The sequence below is a fragment of the Physeter macrocephalus genome, chromosome 6 (assembly GCF_002837175.3).
Source record: "Physeter macrocephalus isolate SW-GA chromosome 6, ASM283717v5, whole genome shotgun sequence".
NCBI classification, from domain to species: Eukaryota; Metazoa; Chordata; class Mammalia; order Artiodactyla; family Physeteridae; genus Physeter; species Physeter macrocephalus.
This window is the reverse complement of record NC_041219.1, coordinates 52,284,775-52,305,302: the sequence shown is the minus strand read 5'-3', so window position 1 is coordinate 52,305,302 and position 20,528 is coordinate 52,284,775. Positions and strand designations below refer to the sequence as shown.

General features: G+C 63.0%; 2 protein-coding genes across 3 annotated transcripts in view; one reads left to right on the top strand and one right to left on the bottom strand.

Moving 5' to 3' along the window:
- Positions 1-4,064, top strand: part of SBF1 (SET binding factor 1) — a 32,343-nt gene extending 28,279 nt beyond the window's left edge. For both annotated transcript variants that reach the window (XM_055085371.1, XM_024127194.3), the window contains 5 exons: positions 1,906-2,013; positions 2,109-2,320; positions 3,016-3,103; positions 3,177-3,308; positions 3,611-4,064. In XM_055085371.1, the coding sequence (XP_054941346.1) occupies positions 1,906-2,013; positions 2,109-2,320; positions 3,016-3,103; positions 3,177-3,308; positions 3,611-3,709 (639 nt within the window). In that variant the 3' untranslated portion in view covers positions 3,710-4,064. The remainder of the gene's footprint in view (positions 1-1,905; positions 2,014-2,108; positions 2,321-3,015; positions 3,104-3,176; positions 3,309-3,610) is intronic.
- Positions 4,065-4,255: 191 nt separating this feature from the next.
- Positions 4,256-20,528, bottom strand: part of PPP6R2 (protein phosphatase 6 regulatory subunit 2) — an 82,631-nt gene continuing 66,358 nt past the window's right edge. The window contains exons 13-29 of the mRNA XM_028490789.2: positions 17,775-17,978; positions 16,366-16,430; positions 14,662-14,777; positions 13,147-13,232; positions 12,863-12,943; positions 12,427-12,524; positions 11,998-12,055; positions 11,808-11,923; positions 11,536-11,699; positions 11,027-11,195; positions 10,851-10,939; positions 10,065-10,227; positions 8,072-8,308; positions 7,933-7,983; positions 7,232-7,474; positions 6,182-7,124; positions 4,256-6,095 (exon numbers count right to left, since the gene is read on the bottom strand). Of these exons, the coding sequence (XP_028346590.2) occupies positions 5,667-6,095; positions 6,182-7,124; positions 7,232-7,474; positions 7,933-7,983; positions 8,072-8,308; positions 10,065-10,227; positions 10,851-10,939; positions 11,027-11,195; positions 11,536-11,699; positions 11,808-11,923; positions 11,998-12,055; positions 12,427-12,524; positions 12,863-12,943; positions 13,147-13,232; positions 14,662-14,777; positions 16,366-16,430; positions 17,775-17,978 (3,312 nt within the window). The 3' untranslated portion in view covers positions 4,256-5,666. The remainder of the gene's footprint in view (positions 6,096-6,181; positions 7,125-7,231; positions 7,475-7,932; positions 7,984-8,071; positions 8,309-10,064; positions 10,228-10,850; positions 10,940-11,026; positions 11,196-11,535; positions 11,700-11,807; positions 11,924-11,997; positions 12,056-12,426; positions 12,525-12,862; positions 12,944-13,146; positions 13,233-14,661; positions 14,778-16,365; positions 16,431-17,774; positions 17,979-20,528) is intronic.

The window sequence follows — 20,528 nt, the reverse complement described above, 5'->3', positions numbered from 1 at the left end:
TCTTTCCATCTGTTTGTGTCATCTTCAGTTTTGTTCATCAGCATCTTACAGTTTTTGGAGTACAGGTCTTTTGCCGCCTTAGGTTTATTCCTAGGTATTTTATTCTTTCTGATGCAATGGTAAATGGGATCGTTGCTTTAATTTATCTTTCTATGCCTTTATTTATTTATTTTTAAAAGGATTATTTATTTATTTATTTATTGCCATGTTGGGTCTTCATTGCTGCGCTTGGGCTTTCTTTAGTTGCGGCGAGTGGGGGCTACTCTTTGATGCCGTGCGCGGGCTTCTCATTGCGGTGGCTTCTCTTGCTGTGGAGCACGGGCTCTAGGTGCACGGGTTTCAGTAGTTGTGGCTCGCAGGCTCTAGGAGCACAGGCTCAGTAGTTGTGGCGCACAAGCTCAGTTGCTCTGCATCTATGCCTTTATTTTTTAAAGGGTGTTTTCTTCGGATGTAGAATGCTAGGTTGACAGATTTTCATACTTGGCAGTTTAAAGATGTCGTTGCAGTGCTTTCTGCTTGCATTGTTTCTGAGTGTTGGTGGTCGTTCTTATGCTTGTAAACCGTGTGTAACATCACCCTTTCTTTCCCTAACTACCTTTAAGGTTTTGTCTTCATCTTTAGTGTCAGCAATTTGGCCATCACATGGTTTTTTTGTGTGTGTTTGTTCTGCTTGGAGTTCTTTAAGCTTCTTAGATGTATGGGATGATACTTTTAATCAAACTTAGTACATTTTAGGCCATTGTTTCTTTCTTTTTTTTTTTGTCTGTGCCCCACGGCATGCGGGATCCTAGTTCCCCGGCCAGGGATCGAACCCACGCCCCCTGTGTTGGAAGCGCAGAGTCCCAACCCCTGGACCGCCAAGGAAGTCCCTAGGCCATTATGTCTTTAAAGTTTTTTCTGCATGATCTTGTCCCTCGTTTTCTCTGGGACTTTTTTGCCCGATAGGTCACTGAGGCTGTATTTGGTTTTTTCCTCCAATCTTTCCTGTCTGCAGTTCATTTTTATGATTCCTGTTATATTGTTTTCAACTCTACTGCTCTTTTCTTTATGTTTAATGTGCTCTTAAGCCTATTTAATGAATTTTCCACTTTATTGTATTTTTCAGCTCTAGTGTTTCCATTTTTCTTTATAGTTTTTCTTTTCTGTAGAGATTCCCCATCTGCGCAACCATTATGTCCCTCTTTAAATCTTAAATGTATTTATAACAACTGTTTTGAACTTCTTGTATGCTAATTGTCTAGTTCATTTCTGGATCTGTTTCTTTTAACTTTTCCCCTGAGGATGCTTCTTATTTTCCTGCCGTTCTGCTTGTCTAATGATTTTTTTTTTAAATTTATTAAATTTACTTATTTTTGGCTGCGTTGGGTCTTTGTTGCTGCACATGGGCTTTCTCGAGTTGCGGCGAGCGGGGGCTGCTCTTCGTTGCAGTGCGTGGGCTTCTCATTGCGGTGGCTTCTTTTGTTGCGGAGCATGGGCTCTAGGTGCGCGGGCTTCAGTAGTTGTGGAGCACAGGCTCTAGGCGCGTGGGCTCAGTAATTGTGGCTCGCGAGCTCTAGAGCACAGGCTCAGTGGTTGCGGCACATGGGCTTAGTTGCTCCGCGGCATGTGGGATCTTCCGGGACCGGGGCTCGAACCCATGTCCCCTGCACTGGCAGGCGGGTTCTCAACCACTGTGCCACCAGGCAAGTCCCTTGATTACGTTTTCGATGTCTCTTCAACTGTTGTCTCCAAATACTGATTTTGCCCAATCCCTCCCCCTCACCTCCTCCTCCTCCTCCTGGACGACAGTTGCATGTTCGTTGTACCTTTTCCCTGTCTCCTTTCCTACATCTTCCATCCTTTTGTCCTTTCGTGTTCTAGTTTGGGTACTTTCTTCTGTGTAATCTCTCACTGATTCTCCTCCAGGAGCTGCAGCGGCTGGAGACAGAGCTGGGCCGACCCCCTGAGCGTTGGAAGGATGCCTGGGATCGGGTGAAAGCTGCCCAGCGCCTTGAAGGCCGGCAAGACGGACGTGTGAGCGGGGGTGGGTGTGGGGGGCTGGCGTGGGCTTGCTGCCAGGAGGAGGTGGAGGCCACCCCCCTGACACGGGCCCACCCTCCTGCCCCCAGGGCACCCCCAGCTCCCTGTTGGTGTCCAGTGTGCCCCACCACCGCCGCTCGCTGGGTGTGTACCTGCAGGAGGGACCCGTGGGCTCCACCCTGAGCCTCAGCCTGGACAGTGACCAGAGCAGCGGCTCAACTGCGTCCGGCTCCCGCCAGGCAGCCCGCCGCAGCACCAGCACCCTGTACAGCCAGTTCCAGACAGCTGAGAGTGAGAACAGGTGTGAGAAGCAGCTCTCTCTGCACCACGGACATGTCTGAGCTAGGGGGGCTCAACTGGGGTCCCAGGCAATTCTCAGATGGGTGGGGGGCAGGTGCCCTTGGGGAGCTTCTAGTTATTTCTTAGGTGGACTGATTTGCCGGGGAGGCCATGAGGGTGGCCTGAGCCGAAGCTGTGACCGTTGCCGGGGAGAAGCTGGTGGGCTTGGAAGGGGTTTGGGATATGGAACTGGCGACCACAGCTGGGCCACGGTGGCTGCGGAGGAGGAGAGGGACAGGGACCATGGGATACCCGTGAGGTGGGCCAAGTGCCCAGTGAGGTTGGGGCGGCTTCCAGCAGAGGCTGGGGCCCGGCAGGCTGCATCCCACCCTCTGGGCCTGGAGGGGCCGCGTTGCCGCAGTCGCCTCCCCAGACCTTCCTGCTCCGTGTCAGGGGCCCCTGCTCTGCACGTAGGGCTGTTTCCCTGAGACCCTGAGGCTCTGGTGTGGGACCCTCCCGTCTGTGCTGTGACGGGCGTGAGGGGGTCCTTTCTGGGGACAGCCCCAGGCTTCTTCGTGTTCCCTTGCCCAGTGCTCCGGGCTTGGGTCGGTTTGGGGACAGGGGCCTCGCTCTTGCTGCTGGGGCTGCCGGGGGTGGGGAGGCGGGGCCGTTGCCGGGCCCTGATGGCTGTTCTGGCCGGTTCTTCTGCCAACGCAGGTCCTATGAGGGCACCCTGTACAAGAAAGGGGCCTTCATGAAGCCCTGGAAGGCCCGCTGGTTTGTGCTGGACAAGACTAAGCACCAGGTGAGTGGTCAGTGGGCTGGCAGGGGTAGAGGGAGTTGAGGGAGCCCTGCCCTGACCTCCTGCCCCTGCTCAGCTGCGCTACTACGACCACCGAGTGGACACGGAGTGCAAGGGCTTCATCGACCTGGCAGAGGTGGAGGCCGTGGCGCCTGGCACTCCCACCCTGGGTGCCCCCAAGACCGTGGACGAGAAGGCCTTCTTTGACGTGAGCTGCGGCTGGGGTGCGGGGGTGGGGGTGGGTGGGGAGGGAGTTGAGGGAGCCCTGCCCTGACCTCCTGCCCCTGCTCAGCTGCGCTACTACGACCACCGAGTGGACACGGAGTGCAAGGGCTTCATCGACCTGGCAGAGGTGGAGGCCGTGGCGCCTGGCACTCCCACCCTGGGTGCCCCCAAGACCGTGGACGAGAAGGCCTTCTTTGACGTGAGCTGCGGTTGGGGTGCGGGGGGGGGGGGGGGGGGGGGGGGCAGCCCGCGTGGGGCCTTGGAGTCAGTGTCCCGCGTCCCCAGGTGAAGACGACGCGTCGTGTTTACAACTTCTGTGCCCAGGACGTGCCGTCAGCCCAGCAGTGGGTGGACCAGATCCAGAGCTGCCTGTCGGACGCCTGAGCCCGGCCCTGTTCGGTGGCTCTGCGTCCAGTCGTTACAGACCACTAGGGGTGGGCAGGGCCCCCCGGCCATGTTTACAGCCCCCGCCTTTGACAGTATTGAGGCCCCACCCCCAAATGTGTGTACAGCCCCCCGCCCCGCCCCGCCCCGCCCGGCCAGCTCCAACTTATTTTGGAGCCCTGGCTGAGCACCCGCCGGGAGCAGCCACGGTACAGCCCTCGCGGTGGGCCTGTAAATATCCCCCCTCCCGCCCTGTCAGTCAGTCAGCGTGCCGGCCCCGGCCGGCCGGCCGCAGACCACCTGTTCCTAGAACCAGAGTCTATAAAGAGCGCTAATGACACACCGCGCGCCTGCGTCTCCTCCGCGTCCTGGGGCCGGGGTGGGCGGCGGGGGCCAGCGTCACCAGGCTTTTGCTTGGTGCCCGGCCACCCATCCCTCCAGGCCTCAGAGGCGATCCTGGGGCTGGCGCACAAGGCGCCACCTACAGGTGTGTGTGTGTGTGTGTGTGTGTTGTGAAGAAGGGGGTACAGGGGAGGTGGCCCCCAGGAAGCTGTCCGGAGTCCAGACTTGCTGGTCCCTCCCTGGTGAGATGATGAGAGTCAGTCGATGGGATGGATGGAGTTAGTTGTCGGACGGGGCCTGAGGAGGGGGAGACACCAGAGAGGGTGGGCGCTCTGGAGAGCAAGGGTGTTTGAGGACTTGACTTGGGGGGCTTGTGTATGGGGAGGTGGGGCCCGGGGACCCGACGGCCTCTGCTATGAGGCACTTGGTTCCAAACGCCTGTCTCGGCGTCTCCCCTGGGATCCCGACCATCCTCGCCCCGCCCCAGCCTCGGCTGTAACGCGGGTCACTCTCCCATTCAGACGTGAGTCCCACCCCGGCTAGGGCCTCACTCGCAGCAGGTGGGGGGGGGTGGGGTGGAATGTGGCACCGCGGCGGCTGGGAGAACATCCCGGAGTGGTCAGGGTGGCGGCCACAGCTCCTGGTCAGGGGGGCTGGTGGTGCGGGGGGCCCGGCCGGCAGCCGCACCCGTCCGTGGGAGCTAAGGCGGGGCTCACCCAGGCCCTCCCTGGGCCTACAGACAGCCGTCGGGCTGACGTTCCTGTTGCCCAGGAACCTGTGGGTCTGGGGTCCCTGCCCGAGACGCAACCTCCAGACGGAGCTCGTTTCACAAAGGAAAAAGAGTCTTTACTCAGGAGTTGACTCAGACGGGCCCGGGAGCAGCAGGCAACCCCTGCTGCCAGCCAGGCTGGGGCTCCAGGGCCCGCAGCGTAACAATACGCAGGTCTGTCGGTGAGAATAACAACTTTTATTGGGAGTCGCGGGGTCTGGGTGCCCTGTGAGAGCATCAGAACAATAACATGAAATACCCCGCCCTCCCCGGCAGGTGCAGGGCAGCCCCCCAACGCCCGCGCACTGCTGGGCCCCCCGCACCCCATCCTGCACGCCCGTGGCCAGCTCCTGCCAGTCGCCCCCCGCTGCCCACTGCGGACAGCCTGCCAGGCTGCGGGGGGGTGCTTTTTTTTTTTAAGGCGGTCAAGTTTGCAGCCTGGCTCACGGCCAGCTCCCAGGGCCACTGGGCAGCTAAAACCCCGTCTGGCCAGCCCAGCTCCAGACCCACATTTGTCCCCAGAGCCTCGGAGACCCTCTCCTGCGCTAGATTAAAAAGTGCAAACACGTGGCTCTATCCGCGTTTGTTAAAAAATGGATAAAAACAGGCTCAGAGCCTGTGGCGCAGGCAGAGCCCGTCTGAGGCCTTATTGCTGTGCGTGGGGCTGGACCCTCAAGGCCCACCCGGAGTCAGGCAGGAGAAATGCAGGCTGGGCCGTCTGACTGGTTCCAACTGCCAGCTTTACCAATGCAGCATTTATTTTAAAATTAAATTAAATTAAATAAGACAAACTGCGTCACCAGGTAGGTTTCTTGGTTGGGGCGCCAAGGCTGGGCGGCGGCAGCATCACACGAGGCCATTTAAGGCAGCTCCTGCGGGCGGCGGCCCGTCAGTTTGCCTGTCCTTTGTCACCGTCCCTAGGGCGGCCGCCGTGGAGACAGCTGGGCCAGCTGGGGCTGCAGTGGTGACGGCCACGGCCAGCACAGGAGAGACTGCCAGCGTGGCCAGGGAGGGGCCGGCGTTGCTCGGTACTGTGGTGGCCGCCATGGCAGCCTCGGGAAGGACGGCCACGACCGGGGCAGAGGTCACTTCCACAGGCGCAAGGGAGGCCAGGTCTGGAGGTGTGCTGGCGGCGCACTCAGCCCACTCTGTGGGCCAAACGGGCCCAGGGCCCTTCCCTGGACACCTCACAGGCCACGTCTGTCCACAACACTCCCGCCCACACCTGGGGACTGACACGGGCAGCGGGGGGCAGCCTCCCGACCGGGACGCACACTAACAGCCTCCGAGGCAACAGCCGCCATCTGCTTGTCCTCACGGCTCTTGGAGGCCACCAGGGGCACCCTTCTGGTAACACCTGCGTTCCAGGAACCCGGAGTGGCCGGGCCAAGGGTTCTCTCTGGGCCCTGGTTCAGGCCACCCTGGGCATCGCCATGACATCTGTCCACCGGGGAGCTGCACCTGGGCCCCGACTCAGAGCAGAAGAAAGGCTGGAAGCCAGCGAACTTGGCCCAGCCTTTCTTCTCTGGAGCCAAGGCACTGGGGGAGCCGGCTGCCCCCACACTGGAACCCACGCCCATCGCCACTGCCGGGGCCGGGCCCGAGGCCATGGAATTCTCCGGCTCATCAAACACCGTCCATGGGGCACCTGCTTCTGAGCCACCCTCAACACGAGGACCTTCCTTCTGGGCGGCAGCCCTAGGGGCACCCGCCCGAGCCGTGTCCCCGTCTGCTCCCGAGCTCTCCTCCCTGCCCTGGCCTTGGCGCTCCGGGCCGTCCTTCCGGCAGCCCTCTGAAGCATGAGGGCCCCCGAACCTGGCTCTGGTCACTTGGGCCACACGATGTGCCTCCTTGTCCTCCCAGAGGTCGTCGTCCTTGTCGAAGTGCTGGATGTGGTCACTGCAGCAGGCCTCAAACAGAGCAGCACCGGGGCTGCCGACGCTGAAGTTGATCTCCACGAGCCTGTCAAATGGGGCGTTGACGCTGTTGTCCTGCTCAGCAAACTCCTCGTTGCTGAAGCCAAACTGGTCCACGAAGGTGGCCGTCATCTGCTGGACCTGGTACTCGGAGAAAGCCTGCTGAAGGGACAGCTCATTAGGGAAAACACCCTCCACGTCCTCTTCCTCACTTGAGGGGTGAAGATGGTGGGTGCTAACCAGGTCCACCGCGTTCCTGTCGTTGGCCTCCGTCAGCGACTCCTCCACAAAGCTCTCCCAGAGCCCGCGGCAGTCCCAGGGGAGCCCTCGGATGACCTCACTGAGCTGGGTCTGCATGGGGCCCCCCTCCAGGTTCTGCACCAGCGTGCTGCCGATCGGGTGAGGTGTCCCATGTTCCCATGCCTCATGCCACCCGCTGCCTGTGTATGGTCACTGGCTTCCCAGGCCTCCAGGATCCTCTGGACCAGGCAACACTTCTGGAACAGGTGGGCCACCATCGTGCTCTTGGGGAGGCTGGCGGCAGGCTGGGGGGTCTCTGGGTCCCCGATGGAGGGTGGAGTCTCCAGCCCGTCCTCAGGTCCACTGGCCACAGCCCTGTCCCCCCCGGCAGCATGGGACAGTATGACGGCCATGCACAGCTCCACTTGGAAGTGCAGGAAGTTATTCCAGGAGTACTTAACAAACAGGTCCAGCAGTAAGCCCATGGTGCCTGCCAGGCTGCGGGGGGGGTGCTTTTTTTTTTTAAGGCGGTCAAGTTTGCAGCCTGGCTCACGGCCAGCTCCCAGGGCCACTGGGCAGCTAAAACCCCGTCTGGCCAGCCCAGCTCCAGACCCACATTTGTCCCCAGAGCCTCGGAGACCCTCTCCTGCGCTAGATTAAAAAGTGCAAACACGTGGCTCTATCCGCGTTTGTTAAAAAATGGATAAAAACAGGCTCAGAGCCTGTGGCGCAGGCAGAGCCCGTCTGAGGCCTTATTGCTGTGCGTGGGGCTGGACCCTCAAGGCCCACCCGGAGTCAGGCAGGAGAAATGCAGGCTGGGCCGTCTGACTGGTTCCAACTGCCAGCTTTACCAATGCAGCATTTATTTTAAAATTAAATTAAATTAAATAAGACAAACTGCGTCACCAGGTAGGTTTCTTGGTTGGGGCGCCAAGGCTGGGCGGCGGCAGCATCACACGAGGCCATTTAAGGCAGCTCCCGCGGGCGGCGGCGACCCATCAGTCTGCCTGCGGGGGGGGGGGGGTGGGGGGGTGGGTAGGAGTCGCTCAGGGCAAGGGTCCCCACCCAGCCCCTCCCCTGGTCCGACCTGCTCACCTGTCCTTTGTCACCGTCCCCAGGGTGGCCGCCGTGGAGACAGCTGGGGCTGCAGGGGTGACGGCTGTGGCCAGCACAGGAGAGACTGCCGGGGTGGCCAGGGCGGGGCCGGCGTTGCCCGGTACTGTGGTGGCCGCCACAGTAGCCTCGGGGAGGACGGCCCCGACTGGGGCAGAGGTCACTTGCACAGGCGCAAGGGAGGCCAGGTCTGGAGGCGTGCTGGTGGCGCACTCAGCCCTGCGTGGCAGACGGGCTCCGGTTACTGGACCAGCCCCAGTGGGGCTCCCCGCTGCAGGGTGGCCCAGGCTCCTCTGCCGCCCCAAGTTCCAAACACAACGGAGCCCGCCTGTCGGTCCGGCGCAGTGCGGAGCCCCCTTCCCCGTAGCACTCGTCCCGGGCATCCCGCCCCCCTCCCCCCCGCCCCCCCCCCCCCCGCCTGGCACCTCCCCCCCCGGTGCCCCCAGGGTGGCCCAGGCTCCTCTGCCGCCCCAAGTTCCAAACACAACGGAGCCCGCCTGTCGGTCCGGCGCAGTGCGGAGCCCCCTTCCCCGTAGCACTCGTCCCGGGCATCCCGCCCCCCTCCCCCCGGCCCCGCCCCCCCCAGCCTGGAACATGCCTCGCAGGTGCCCCCAGCAGCCCTCACCGCTCTGGGGAGCACGCAGGCCCGGGGCCCTTCCCTGGGACACCTCTCGGGCCACACCTAGAAAGGCGGAGAGCAGGAGGCAGGCGGCCTCGGGACACCCAGCCCTGGCACTCAGCTCTGGTCTGGGGCCCAGAGAGCAAGCCCATGGCCCCCCACCAGGCCAGCGCCTGCTTCTGCCGTGTGACGTCTCCTCCAGCCTGGCACTGCCCCTCGCGAGCCAGTGAGGCCAGAGCCTGGAGACAAGCCCTGCGTGTCCCCCCACAGTGGCCCAAGGCTCGCGAAGACCGCCCAAGAACCAGAAGGCTTGTTTTCAGAACATCAACTGCTTCTTGGAGCCGGGTGGGTTTTTTGGGGAGCGGGGAGTTAGGAAGAGGGAAAAGTTTTAAGAATTTCGATGACTCTAAGCTTCAAGAAGGAATCAAACGGTTTGGGAGGCGCATGTGCACCTTTACCCCAGCGCTGAGGTTCTCCCCGGCCCAGCGGCAAGCGCGCCCCACCCTGCAGCAGCAGCGGGAACCGCCCCTCCCCCGACACGCACTGCGCAGCTTGACCCCGCTCCCTCCAGGCTGTGCCCACTGCCGCGAGCCCAGGCGCGCCCTGGGGTCCTGGGAGCTAGACTGGACCCCCAGCGTCAGCAGGGACGCTCCAGGGTCATTGGCTGGGGACCTCACGGGAGCAGCACCGTCGCTCTCTGCTCCTCGTCCCCTCGTGGGGGTCTGGCCTGGCCCCCCCGGCCCCCCCAGCCCCTTCAGGCCTTGACCCCAGCACCACCTTCTCCCTCACGTCCCGCCAGCCCTCCGGCCCCGTTCCGTCTTCACCACACGCGGGTCCTCACGCTGCCCCCGCCACCCAGCCAGGAGGTTATGTGTCCACCAGCTGACCGACCCCAGAGGCCTGGACCTTCCCCCTGGGCGCAGGGGTGGGGTGCGTGGGCCAAGCCTGCAGGGAGGACGACCCGGGTCAGAGCCCCAAGCAAAGTCCCGAGACACCCCCGTCCTACCGGTCCAGCGTGATGGACGCGTGTGTCCGAGGCGCCCGGCTGAGGTGGGTGCAAGTCTGGGACTAGGCACCCGCCCCAGGAGAGCGGCAGCTCCAGAGCCCACCCGGAACCCCAAATGCCTGGCCATTCCCTCCCGCGCGGCCTGAGGCGGGCTGGCCCTGTGCTGTCACAATGGCCACCCCAGCTTCCACTTGGACGAAGCGGTGTCCCTCCTGTCCAAAGCTGGCCTCCAAGGAGTCATGGGGCCATCAGGACAGGAGGGGCGGCCTGCCCCCAGGCCAGCGGAGTGCTGGGGACAGCCAGACCCCCGTGTGCACCCGGGGGCCCCCCACCCAGCCTGTCCGGCTCACCTGGGGACCGATACGGGCGGTGGGGGGGCCTCCCGACCGGGACCCGCCCTAACAGCCTCCGAGGCAACAGCCATCTTCTGCTTGTCCTTGCGGCTGCCGGAGGCCGCCAGGGGCGCCTTCCTGGCAACACACGCGCTCCAGGCACCCGGAGTGGCCGTGCCAGCTGCAACACGGGGAGCCGGCGACACCAGGTGAGGACAGAGGGACCCCAGTACGGCGCACGCGAGCACTTCAGCCTGCAACCGGCGACAGACCTGGCCCCACACCCGCTGCCGCGTGCGTGTGACGTGCACACGTGCGCCTGTGCGTTCACAGGAACTTCAGGAGGAACACTCCTGAAGTGGAGTGGTGGGAGGGCCACCCACCACTCAGCCTTGTGGCTTCCAAGTCCCTCCCCGTGTGGCCCTGATACCCTGGGGGGGCTTCCAAGCCCATCTGACAGGGAGCTCAGGGCCAGCGCCCTGAACAGGTCCTAGGACAAGCACTGGGGTGGCGCGGCGCGCACGCGTCATCCACACCTAGAAGGTGGCCGGGCCTGGGGAGACAGGCTCTGCCTGGGGTCCTGGCAACACAGACGGGTGTGGGCTGGTCGGACCTGTGCGCTGAGGCCAGCCCGAGGGCCTCGCTGGCTGTCCTGTGCCTGGAGCCGGGGCCCTGCCCCCTCCACACACCCACTCCAGTTCCCGCACTTGGCGCAAACCCCAACATCACCAGGGCAACACGGTGGCCCCGAGGTCTTGGCCTCCCCCTCCCGCCCGCCCTGCCCCTAGGGCCGTCCCTACTCACGGGTTCTCTCTGGGCCCTGGTTCAGGCCACCCTGGGCATCGCCGTGACCTCTGTCCACGGGGGAGCTGCACCTGGGCCCCGACTCAGAGCTGCAGACGAGGCCAACTCTGAGCGCACGCCCAGGAGAGCAGGCCCCCAGGCAGCCGGGGCCGCCCCCCGCCCCAGCCCCGCCTCACCAACAGAAAGGCTGGAAGTCGGCAAACTTGGCCCAGCCTCTCTCCTCTGCAGCCGAGGCGCTGGGCGCGCTGGCCGCCCACACACTGGAACCCACGTCCATCGCCACTGCCGGGGCCAGGCCCGAGGCCGTGGAATTCACCGGCTCATCAGACACCGTCCCCGGGGCGCCTGCTGGGGGAGACGCGGTGTCCAGGCCCCTTGACCAGCACGTGACCGGTGGTGGAGGCCCCACAGCAGTGGTGCGGGTGTGCCTTCCCCCACGGTACTGGGGGACACCCGCCTCTAGCCGTGACGGCGTGGCCAAGAATGACTGTGACAGGGCGGGAGACCAAGGGCACAGGAGCATGTTTGAAAGCGTGTGCCGGGGGGGGTCAGTGGGCATCAGGCCCACAGCAGCCCAGCCACGCGCACACACACAGGCCCACAGGCCAGGGCACCAAATCCTCTGTCCCCCATGTTCCCGCCCAAGCCCCCTGCCCAGCCCGCACCCCGTGGCCCCATCATCTACCTTCTGAGCCACCCTCAACGCGAGGATCTTCCTTCTGGATGGCAGCCCGAGGGGCGCCCGCGCGAGTCCCATCCCCGTCTGCTTCCGAGCTCTCCTCCCCACCTTGGCCCCGGCGCTCCGGGCTGTCCTTCCGGAAGCTCTCCGAAGCATGAGGGCCCCCGAACCTGGGGGGAGACCCACGGTCAGAGCAGCCCTTCCCGCCCGCCCAGGGCGCCACGGCACAGCTGAGACAGGGCTGGTGTCCGTGTGGCCCCCAGGCCCACCAGGCCCACCTGGCTCTGGTCACCCGGGCCACACAGTGTGTCTCCTCGTCCTCCCAGAGGTCGTCGTCCTCGTCGAAGGGCTGGATGTGGTCACTGCAGCAGGCCTCAAACAGAGCGGCACCAGGCTGCAGGAGAGCACACGTGGGCCACACGGCCCCCACACGCCTGGCCACCCCCAAGGGGCACCCACGGGACTCACGCTGTCCTCGTCGGCGTCGACGCTGAAGTTGATCTCCGCGATCCTGTCAAATGGGGCGCTGCGAGGACAACAGGGTCGCTGTCAAGTCCCACCAAGAGGGAGCCAAGGGGGAGGCAGCCCACCAAGGGCAGCAAAGGCGGGGGCTAGGGCTGCAGGCCGAGCCCGGGGGCGGGGGGGGGGGTGCATGGGCTCCCCTCCCACCTCTGGATGGGCGGCCAGGGGTGACTCCCACCCGGCTGCTCTGCCTCCCCAGAGGGCGTCTCCAGGCCGTTGGGTCACATGTGGCTTCCAGCTGAGGAAATGGTGTGATGGCCCCGAAGGCCAGGCAGGGCTGCACCACAGGCCAGGGACCTGGTCACACCGAGCAGAGCCCGGCTCCCCGCCAAAGGCACGAGGGTGGGGCCGGTGGGCATGTCCCACTGGGCTCACTTGACGCTGTCGTCCTGCTCAGCAAACTCCTCGTCGCTGAAGCCAAACTGGTCCACGAAGGTGGCTGTCATCTGCTGGACCTGGTACTCGGAGAAAGCCTGGGCGACAGGACCCCGGCCGCTCTCAGGAAACCCCCTGGTACTTCAGTGGCTTCTCCCACGTCCTGCCCTCTCGGCTGGGCGCCCCCAGGCAGCCACGTCCAAACAGCCTGTGACTCTAACTTTCCACTCGCCCACCACGTCCCCAAGGGTCTCATCAATGTCAAGTGGCCCTGGGGCGCCCCCTAAGTAGAGGAGGGTGCAGCTGCACCCCCTGCGGGGCGCGCGGAGGAGCACCTCCTCCAGCCCCGCCTGAGGCTCTGGTGACCCGTGCAGGACACTCCCGAGGCCTGAGCGCTGCCGCGAGCGTGGGGACGAGGGGGCCTGGCCCCACGCACCTGCTGAAGGGACAGCTCGTTAGGGAAAACGCCCTCCATGTCCTCGTCCTCACTCGACGGGCGAAGATGCTGGGCGCTAACCTGCAACGGCCGGCCGGGGTGGGCAGGCGTGAGAAGGCGTCCGGGGCCGCGCCGACCCCCCCCCCCGCCCCGTGCGGGGCGCACCAGGCCTCGGGCACCCGAGTGCCGCGAGCCCAGGTCGGGCAGGGACCAGGGGGAGGACGGCGCTCTGCCCAGAGGGCCACAAGGGCCCCGCACGCTCGGCCGGCCTGGGGCCTGCTCACCAGGTCCACCGCGTTCCTGCGGTTGGCCTCCATCAGCGTTTCCTCCACAAAGCTCTCCCAGCGCCCGCGGCAGTCCGAGGGGAGCCCTGCGGGGAAGGCTGCCCGGTGAGCCCTTGGGATGGAGCCAGCAGCTGCATCCTGGTCCCGCGAGGGCCCACAGGCCGACCTGGGAGCCCCGGGGACACAGGAACCACGGGGCACAGTCACGTCCCTCTTGGCCTCACAGGCCCAACCCAGCAGGCCTGGCTGTGTCTGTTTTTCTGGGGAGGTCGGAGCCCAGAGACATTCACAGTCCAGAAAGAGAGAGCTTCACGCTCGCCCCCAACCCCACACTGGGCCGTCCTGGGTGCGCAGGCTCGTCACAGGTGCCGACGGGCAGGGGACCGGACCCCAGCCCAGATACCACCGACTGAGAGCACCCCGCTCATGTCAGAGGACCCCGCCCCCCGCCCCGAGCCTCCTGGCTCACAGCTGCCCCGGGACCACAGGGGGCCACGGCCAAGGTCACCATGGCGGCAACTGGGCAAGGGCACGGGGGTGGGGGGCCATGGAGGCCACACCCACTGCACGACCAACTGGACGTCTGCGGGGCAGCTTCCCCAGCCCGGGACAGGGACAGACCCAGCACCTCCCCTGCCTGCCCCGGGCTCAGGGCACCACGGCCCCCAGAAGGGATGGGGACCACCCCACCCCGACAGCACACACAGCGCTCAGGGGCCCCTCAGACGGTGCTCGCTCCCGTTCCCTGTTCACTGAGCACGCGCGTCCCCTCCCCCTTGGCCAGCCCTGTCCTCAGGCCCCCACAAAGTGTGGGGGACAAACTGCCTTGGCTGTGAGACCAGCACGAGCTCCCAAGTGCCCACAGGGCCCCAGCCTCTGGGGGTCGTCACTGTCCATCACCCTCAGGCCGCCCCGAGCGCATGCCCCTCCAGTCACCCTAGCGCGTGCTGCTCTCGGGCTGGCCTGGCGTCCTCCTCCCCAAGAGGCCACACAGGCCCTTCTAAGCTGCCCGCCTTCTCCCATCTGAACCGAGACCCCTCGGGCTCTCCCCAGCTCAGGCCAGAAAGCCCAGTGCCTGGGAGCTGCAGACTGGGCGCCCAGAATGTGCGAGGGCTGGGAAGGGGCGTGGGCGGCGCCCCCCCGGTCGGGGCCCCGGATTGCGACGAGGAGGCCCGTGGGGTATGAGGGAGAGAAGGCCCGGCCAAGGCGGCCTCTGCTCAGGCCCTGCGGCCGCTCTTAGGCCACAGAGGGCCCCTCGTCAGGCTCCCCAGGTGAGCCACGAGCTCAGAGAAGAGCCGGAGGGTGGAGCAGCAGTGCAGGCGTTCGGGCAGGCGCGGGTGGTCCAGGGCATAGAGGAAACTGCCGCCAAGGCCCAGGCCCAGGCCCAGCTGACAGGACAGCCCCCGTGGCAAGGTGGGCCAAGGGTCTGGCACCACTGCTGGTCCCGTCCGCCGAGGGGCCGAGGGCAGGGGCGGGGCACCTCGGGCAGCGACACCTGGGCCTGGAGGCGCTCACCTCGGAGGACCTCGCTGACCTGGGTCTGCACGGGGCCCCCCTCCAGGCTCTGCACCACTGCGTTGGCGATCCGGGTGAGATGGCCCATGTTCCCGCGCCTCATGCCACCCGCTGCCCTGAAAGAGAGGGTGGCGTCAGGGCTGCCGCCGGCCCTCCTCCGCGGTGCTTCCACCCGGCCCGGCCTCGGCTCTGCGGCCTCCCGTGGGCCTCCTCCCTGCGGGCCCCACTGCCCTGCGAAGACATCTCATGGCGTCGCCTGCAGGCTGCCTATTTTTGGAGCACCTGCTCCGCACCAGCGTCGCTCCACTCCCCCGCACAAGTGAGACGGGCATTCGCTGTTCCCACTCTGCGCAGACCACAGGCCTGCAGAGCCGCGCCCAAGTGGGGCTGCAAGCGTTGACCAAGCACTTCCAGAGCCCCCAGAGAAGACCGAGGATGGACCCAGGACCCGGGAGTGGGCAGAGCAGCAGGGGCAGTGGCCTGGCTCCCGTCCACCTGTACATCCCACACAGCCGCAAACACATGGCTCTCCCTCAACTTCTCATCTCTCCCACACAGGACCCAACAGAAGAGCACGTCTTCAGATCCCTGATGCACTCAGAAGAGCATCAGATGTAAGACTTTCGAGCATCTGTTACAGAAACACGGCCCCTGAATCCCAGAGTGGACAGCACTTGCTTTCAACAGTGTTCTTTCTCTTCACAGCCTGACGACAACCAGAGAGGAAGCAAAGGTGGTCCTCAATCGGTGGGCCCACCCGGCAGAGGAAGGGGGTCAGGAGAGACTGGGCGGAAGTGGCCCAGAAGTGAAGCTGGGCTGAGGGTGGAGGCCTGTGAGCAGCTGTCCAGGTCGCAGGAGAACTGCACTGAGGCCGCGGCCTGCAGGCATCCAGGCTCTCACACCCGTCCACGGCTTACTATGGCCCAGGGACCCCTCGGTGACAGCAGGGAGCCCTCTCCTGACACAGGCACACACATGTGCACCAACACGCAAAACATACAGGAGCAGACTCAGCACAGGCCTCCCTGGGCACTGCACACCGGACCCAGCGGAAGGCTGAGCGGCCCCATCTTGCTTGTTGCTACTTGGGAGCGGACGCACTTGTGGGTTCAGTAACAGCAGGACAGAAGGGATGAACGAGGTGCGGTCGCGGAGCTCCCCCCACCTGCCCAGAGCAGCCCCGGGCAGGGCAGAGTAGGAGCACAGGGGGGCCAGGGCTGCCCACCGGACACGGCAGTCACACCAGGGACCCGGGCAGTCAAGACTTTCAAGCAGGAGGTGACGCCACCTGCTGGTTTCAGAAAGAGCCCAGCTTACCATGCAACAAGAGGGCAGATGGGGCAAGACGGAAGCAGAAAGCGGACCGGATGCTCTTTCAAGGGTTTGCGGCTCCAGTAAGAGAAGTGGCTGGAGGCTGGGATGGGGACGTGGGAGGATTCGGGACACAGTGCAGGCACAGGATTGGGGTCTCTGCCGATGGACAGGCAAGGGAGGAAGAGGGCGAGGGGCCCACAGAGCCAGGGGCTCGGGTGCGCAGGTCGTGAGGAGCAGGAGCAGGGCCACAGCCCAGGCCGCGTTTCCCTGCCCTGCGCCCTGGCCCCGCCAGCAGCACTGCAGCTGCTCCCACAGCGACGGGACCCCTCCTTGAACACAAACCCTCCACGGCAGCCCTGGAGCCCCACGCCGAGCCCCAGTGGTCCTTACTGTGTGTGGTCATTGGCCTCCCAGGCCTCCAGGATCCTCTGGACCAGGCAACACTTCTGGAACAGCTGGCAGACAGGCGGCATGGGTCAGGGCCAGCAGGGCTGCACACTCCCCTCCACCCACCCCTGACGTGAGCGGGCTTAGCAGGCAGCAAGCGCACACATCAGCCCCAAGTTCGCTGTGGGCAGTGACAGCGTTACAGCCCAGCCCTGTGGCCCCGCATCCGGCACCCGGGCAGGCGCTGCTCAGGGTCGCCCACATGGAGACGGGGGTCGAATGAGGACATTCTCGTCCCCTCAGTCTCCGGCCGGTCGTGTACTCCCGCTCGGGCCACTCTCCTGCCTTCTCTGTCCAGGAGGAAGGCCTGCGGCCCCAGGGCTCACTTGCTTCCAGGCCCTCACACAGGCCGCTTCCCGTACCTGGAATGTTTGTTCTGGGCCCCAAATCGCACGCCCACCCCGCGTGTGGCCTCACTATCTGGGTGAGGGTCCCTTGCTGGCCTGCATGGCCGCTGCACACACCGACCCCCTGTGGCTCTTTCATCACTGAAACCGCCCGCTCCTGGCTTATTTACCCCCTTGGCTGTGTTCTGGCTCAGGCCTGCAGGTGCAGCCCTTCACGACCCTCTCCCAGGCCTCTGACCAGAGACCTCGGGGCCCTGTTGCCAAGCCCCTCCTGTCTGAGCCTTGCAGCCACCTGGGGGTGGGGGGCAGAGCTGAGCCCCAGGGCCCCGCATGCACAGGTGGGCTCCTCAGCTTGGGGACCGTCTGTGCCACATGCTCCACCCACGTGCCGCTTCCTCCTTCCTTCCTTAGCGAACACCCACTAAGGCCGACTCCCTGCAGGCCCCGCGCGCCGCTGCTCAGGAGGCTCTTGCTCCGGCCTCCGGGAAGGGCAGCCCCAGGGGTCTCCGCACAGTGTGCTCGGGTGAGCAGGAAAGCATCAGGGAAGAGGCGGGCCGTGAAGAGCACCCACTTTCCAGAGGCTCAAAATCCCAGAAGGCCTTCTTGTGAGAAGTGGACACGTTCACTCCTTCCCTGGCACCTTCCAGGCACGGCACTCACACCATGACGGGGCTGCTCGCCCTTGCGGCCTGGAGGAGCCAACCCGGGGGCAGCAACGGGGCTTCTTCCACACCCCTCCCGGGCCCTCCACTCCACTGGCTCTGGGGCCCTGGCAAACACGGACACCTTCTTTGTGATTTCCCGTCTCACGGGTGAAAGGAGAGCAGCACACCCGTGTCACGGGAGGATTAGAGGAGAAAGCACACGAGGGCCCAAAGCAACGTTAATGTCCACATGGTCTGGGTGGGGTTCAGCACACACAGCAACACACGGCATGCACAGGACACGCAGTGACACACAGGGCGCGCAGGACATAGCTACACACGTGACACTGCCTGGACTCACGTGGGTCACCATCGTGCTCTCGGGGCGGCAGGCGGCAGGCTGGGGGATCTCTGGGTCCCCGCTGGAGGGTGGAGGCTCCACCCCGCCCTCAGGTCCACTGGCCACGGCCCTGTCCTCCCGGGCAGAGTGGGACAGGATGGCGGCTATGCACAGCTCCACTTGGAAGTGCAGGAAGTTATTCCAGGCGTACTTAACAAACAGGTCCTGGGGAGACAGAGGGTGAGGGAAGCCTCGTGTCCTGCAGGCCGAACGTGAGGGGCCCTGCTGCCCTGCCCACCTCCCCATGCTGTGTCCTGACGTCCGGGCGGCCACGGGACTTCCATCTCCATCTAGCTCTGTAATCTCTGCTCGTGTGACCGCTTCCTGTGGTTTCTTTATCCTCTGTCCTAGGTTAGAAGATTCACCCGCAGACCCTCAACCTCCCTCCCTCTCCAGTGCGTCCTGACAAGGCTGTACGTCTCCCTGTAAAATCCACCGCAGCCACACTCTACACATTTTGCTATGTAGTATTTTTATCGTCTTTCCTTTATGACTTTATCTTTGACCCACAAGTTACTGGGAGTGTGTTCAGTTCTCCAACCCCTGGGGATCCTATCCAGGAGGGCCATGAAATCACGAGGCGCACACATGGACACTCCCCAAGGGAGCCCCAAGGGGCCCAAACAGAAGCTCCCAGGCGGATGCTCCCGAGGAGGCTGAATGGGCAGCTGCATCCCCTCTCCCATGGCCTTTGCCAGACCCGCCCCTGAGGTGAGCAGCGTGGCACCAGCAGGGAGGCGGGACAGGCACACCTGTCATGTCCACACGGCCACCTCACACCCAGCAGGGGCCACAGGTGCCTGCACCCCACACCCTCTGCTACCTACACGGAAGGAAGTGGGGTGCGCAAGATGGGGAGACAGGGCTGGGGAAAGGGGTGTAGACTCCAGCCCAGGATATAAGTCTGGACCCTTCTTTCCCACCAGGGAGTGGGGAGCTGGATAAGGAAGGAGGCCCATCTACCTGACACAGCTCTCCTCCCCACAGAAACACAGTCTCCAGTAATGGCTTCACCTTCTCTGCCTGTGTGACTTTGGGTGACACTGGAGGTGGCTTCATCCATGCTGCCTCGTCTTCAACAGTCAGACCCACCTCCCAATAAAGAAAAGCCCATACCAGATGGCTTCCACCAAACATTTAAAGAAGAATCAACAACATCAATCCTTCTCAAAGTCTCCCCAAAAAACTAAAGGGAGCACTTTCTACCAAATTCAGTCTGTGAGGCCAGCAGTGCCCTGACACCAAAGACATCACAATAAAAGAAAATTACAGACCAACATCCCTTAAGAACACTGATGCAAAAATTCTCCACAAAATACTAACAAACTGAATTTAGCAGCATATTAAAAGAAAATTATAGGGCTTCCCTGGTGGCACAGTGGTTGAGGTTCCGCCTGCCAATGCAGCGGACACGGGTTCGTGCCCCGGTCCGGGAAGATCCCACATGCCGCGGAGCGGCTGGGCCCGTGAGCCATGGCCGCTGAGCCTGCGCGTCCGGAGCCTGTGCTCCGCAACGGGAGAGACCACAACAGTGCGAGGCCTGCGTACCACAAAAAAAAAAAAAAAAAAGAAAAAAAGAAAATTATACACTATGACCAAGTGGGATTTATTCCCAGAACGCAAGGATGGTTCAACATATGAAAATCCTTCAATGTAGTATGCCACGTTAAAAGAATGAAGGACAAAAACCACAGTCATCTCAACTGATACTGAAAAATCATTTGACAAAATTCAACACATTTTCTTGATAAAAACACTTAATAAACTAGGAATAAAGGAGACTTCCTCAACATGGTGAAGGGCATCTATGACAAGAGCACAGCAAACATATTCAGTGGTGAGAGACTGAAAGCTTTTCCTCCAAGACCAAAAACAAAGAAAGGATGCCCCTTTCGCCACTTGTATTCAGCACTGCACTCGAAGTTCTAGCCAGGGCAATTAGGCAATAAAGAGAAATAAAAGGCATCAAAACAACAAGAGAAGCCACCGCAGAGATTGGTTCGAGATGGCGGAGTAGAAGGACGTGCACTCGCTCCCTCTTGCGAGAGCACCGGAATCACAACTCACTGCTGAACAATCATCGACAGGAAAACACTGGAACTCACCAAAAAAGATACCCCACCTCCAAAGACAAAGGAGAAGCCGCAATGAGACAGTAGGAGGGGCGCAATCACAATAAAAGCAAATCCCATAACCGCTGGGTGGGTGACTGACAAACTGGAGAATACTTAGACCACAGAAGTCCGCCCACTGGTGTGAAGGTTCTGAGCCCCACATCAGGCTTCCCAACCTGGGGGTCTGGCAACGGGAGGCGGCATTCCTAGAGAATCAGACTTTGAAGGCTAGCGGGATTTGATTGCAGGACTTCGACAGGACTGGGGCAAACAGAGACTCCCCTCTTGGAGGGCACACACAAAGTAGTGTGCTCACAGGCACCCAGGGGAAGGAGCAGTGTGGGACAGGATGGAGACCAAACCAGACCAACCTGCTAGTATTGGAGGGTCTCCTGCAGAGGCAGGGGTGGCTGTGGCTCACCAGGGGGACAAGGACACTGGCAGCAGAAGTTCTGGGAAGTACTCCTTGGTGTGAGCCCGCCCAGAGTCCGCCATTAGCCCCACCAAAGAGCCCGGGTAGGCTCCAGTGTTGGGTCGCCTCAGGCAAAACAACCAACAGGGAGGGAACCCAGCCCCACCCATCAGCAGACAAGTGGATTAA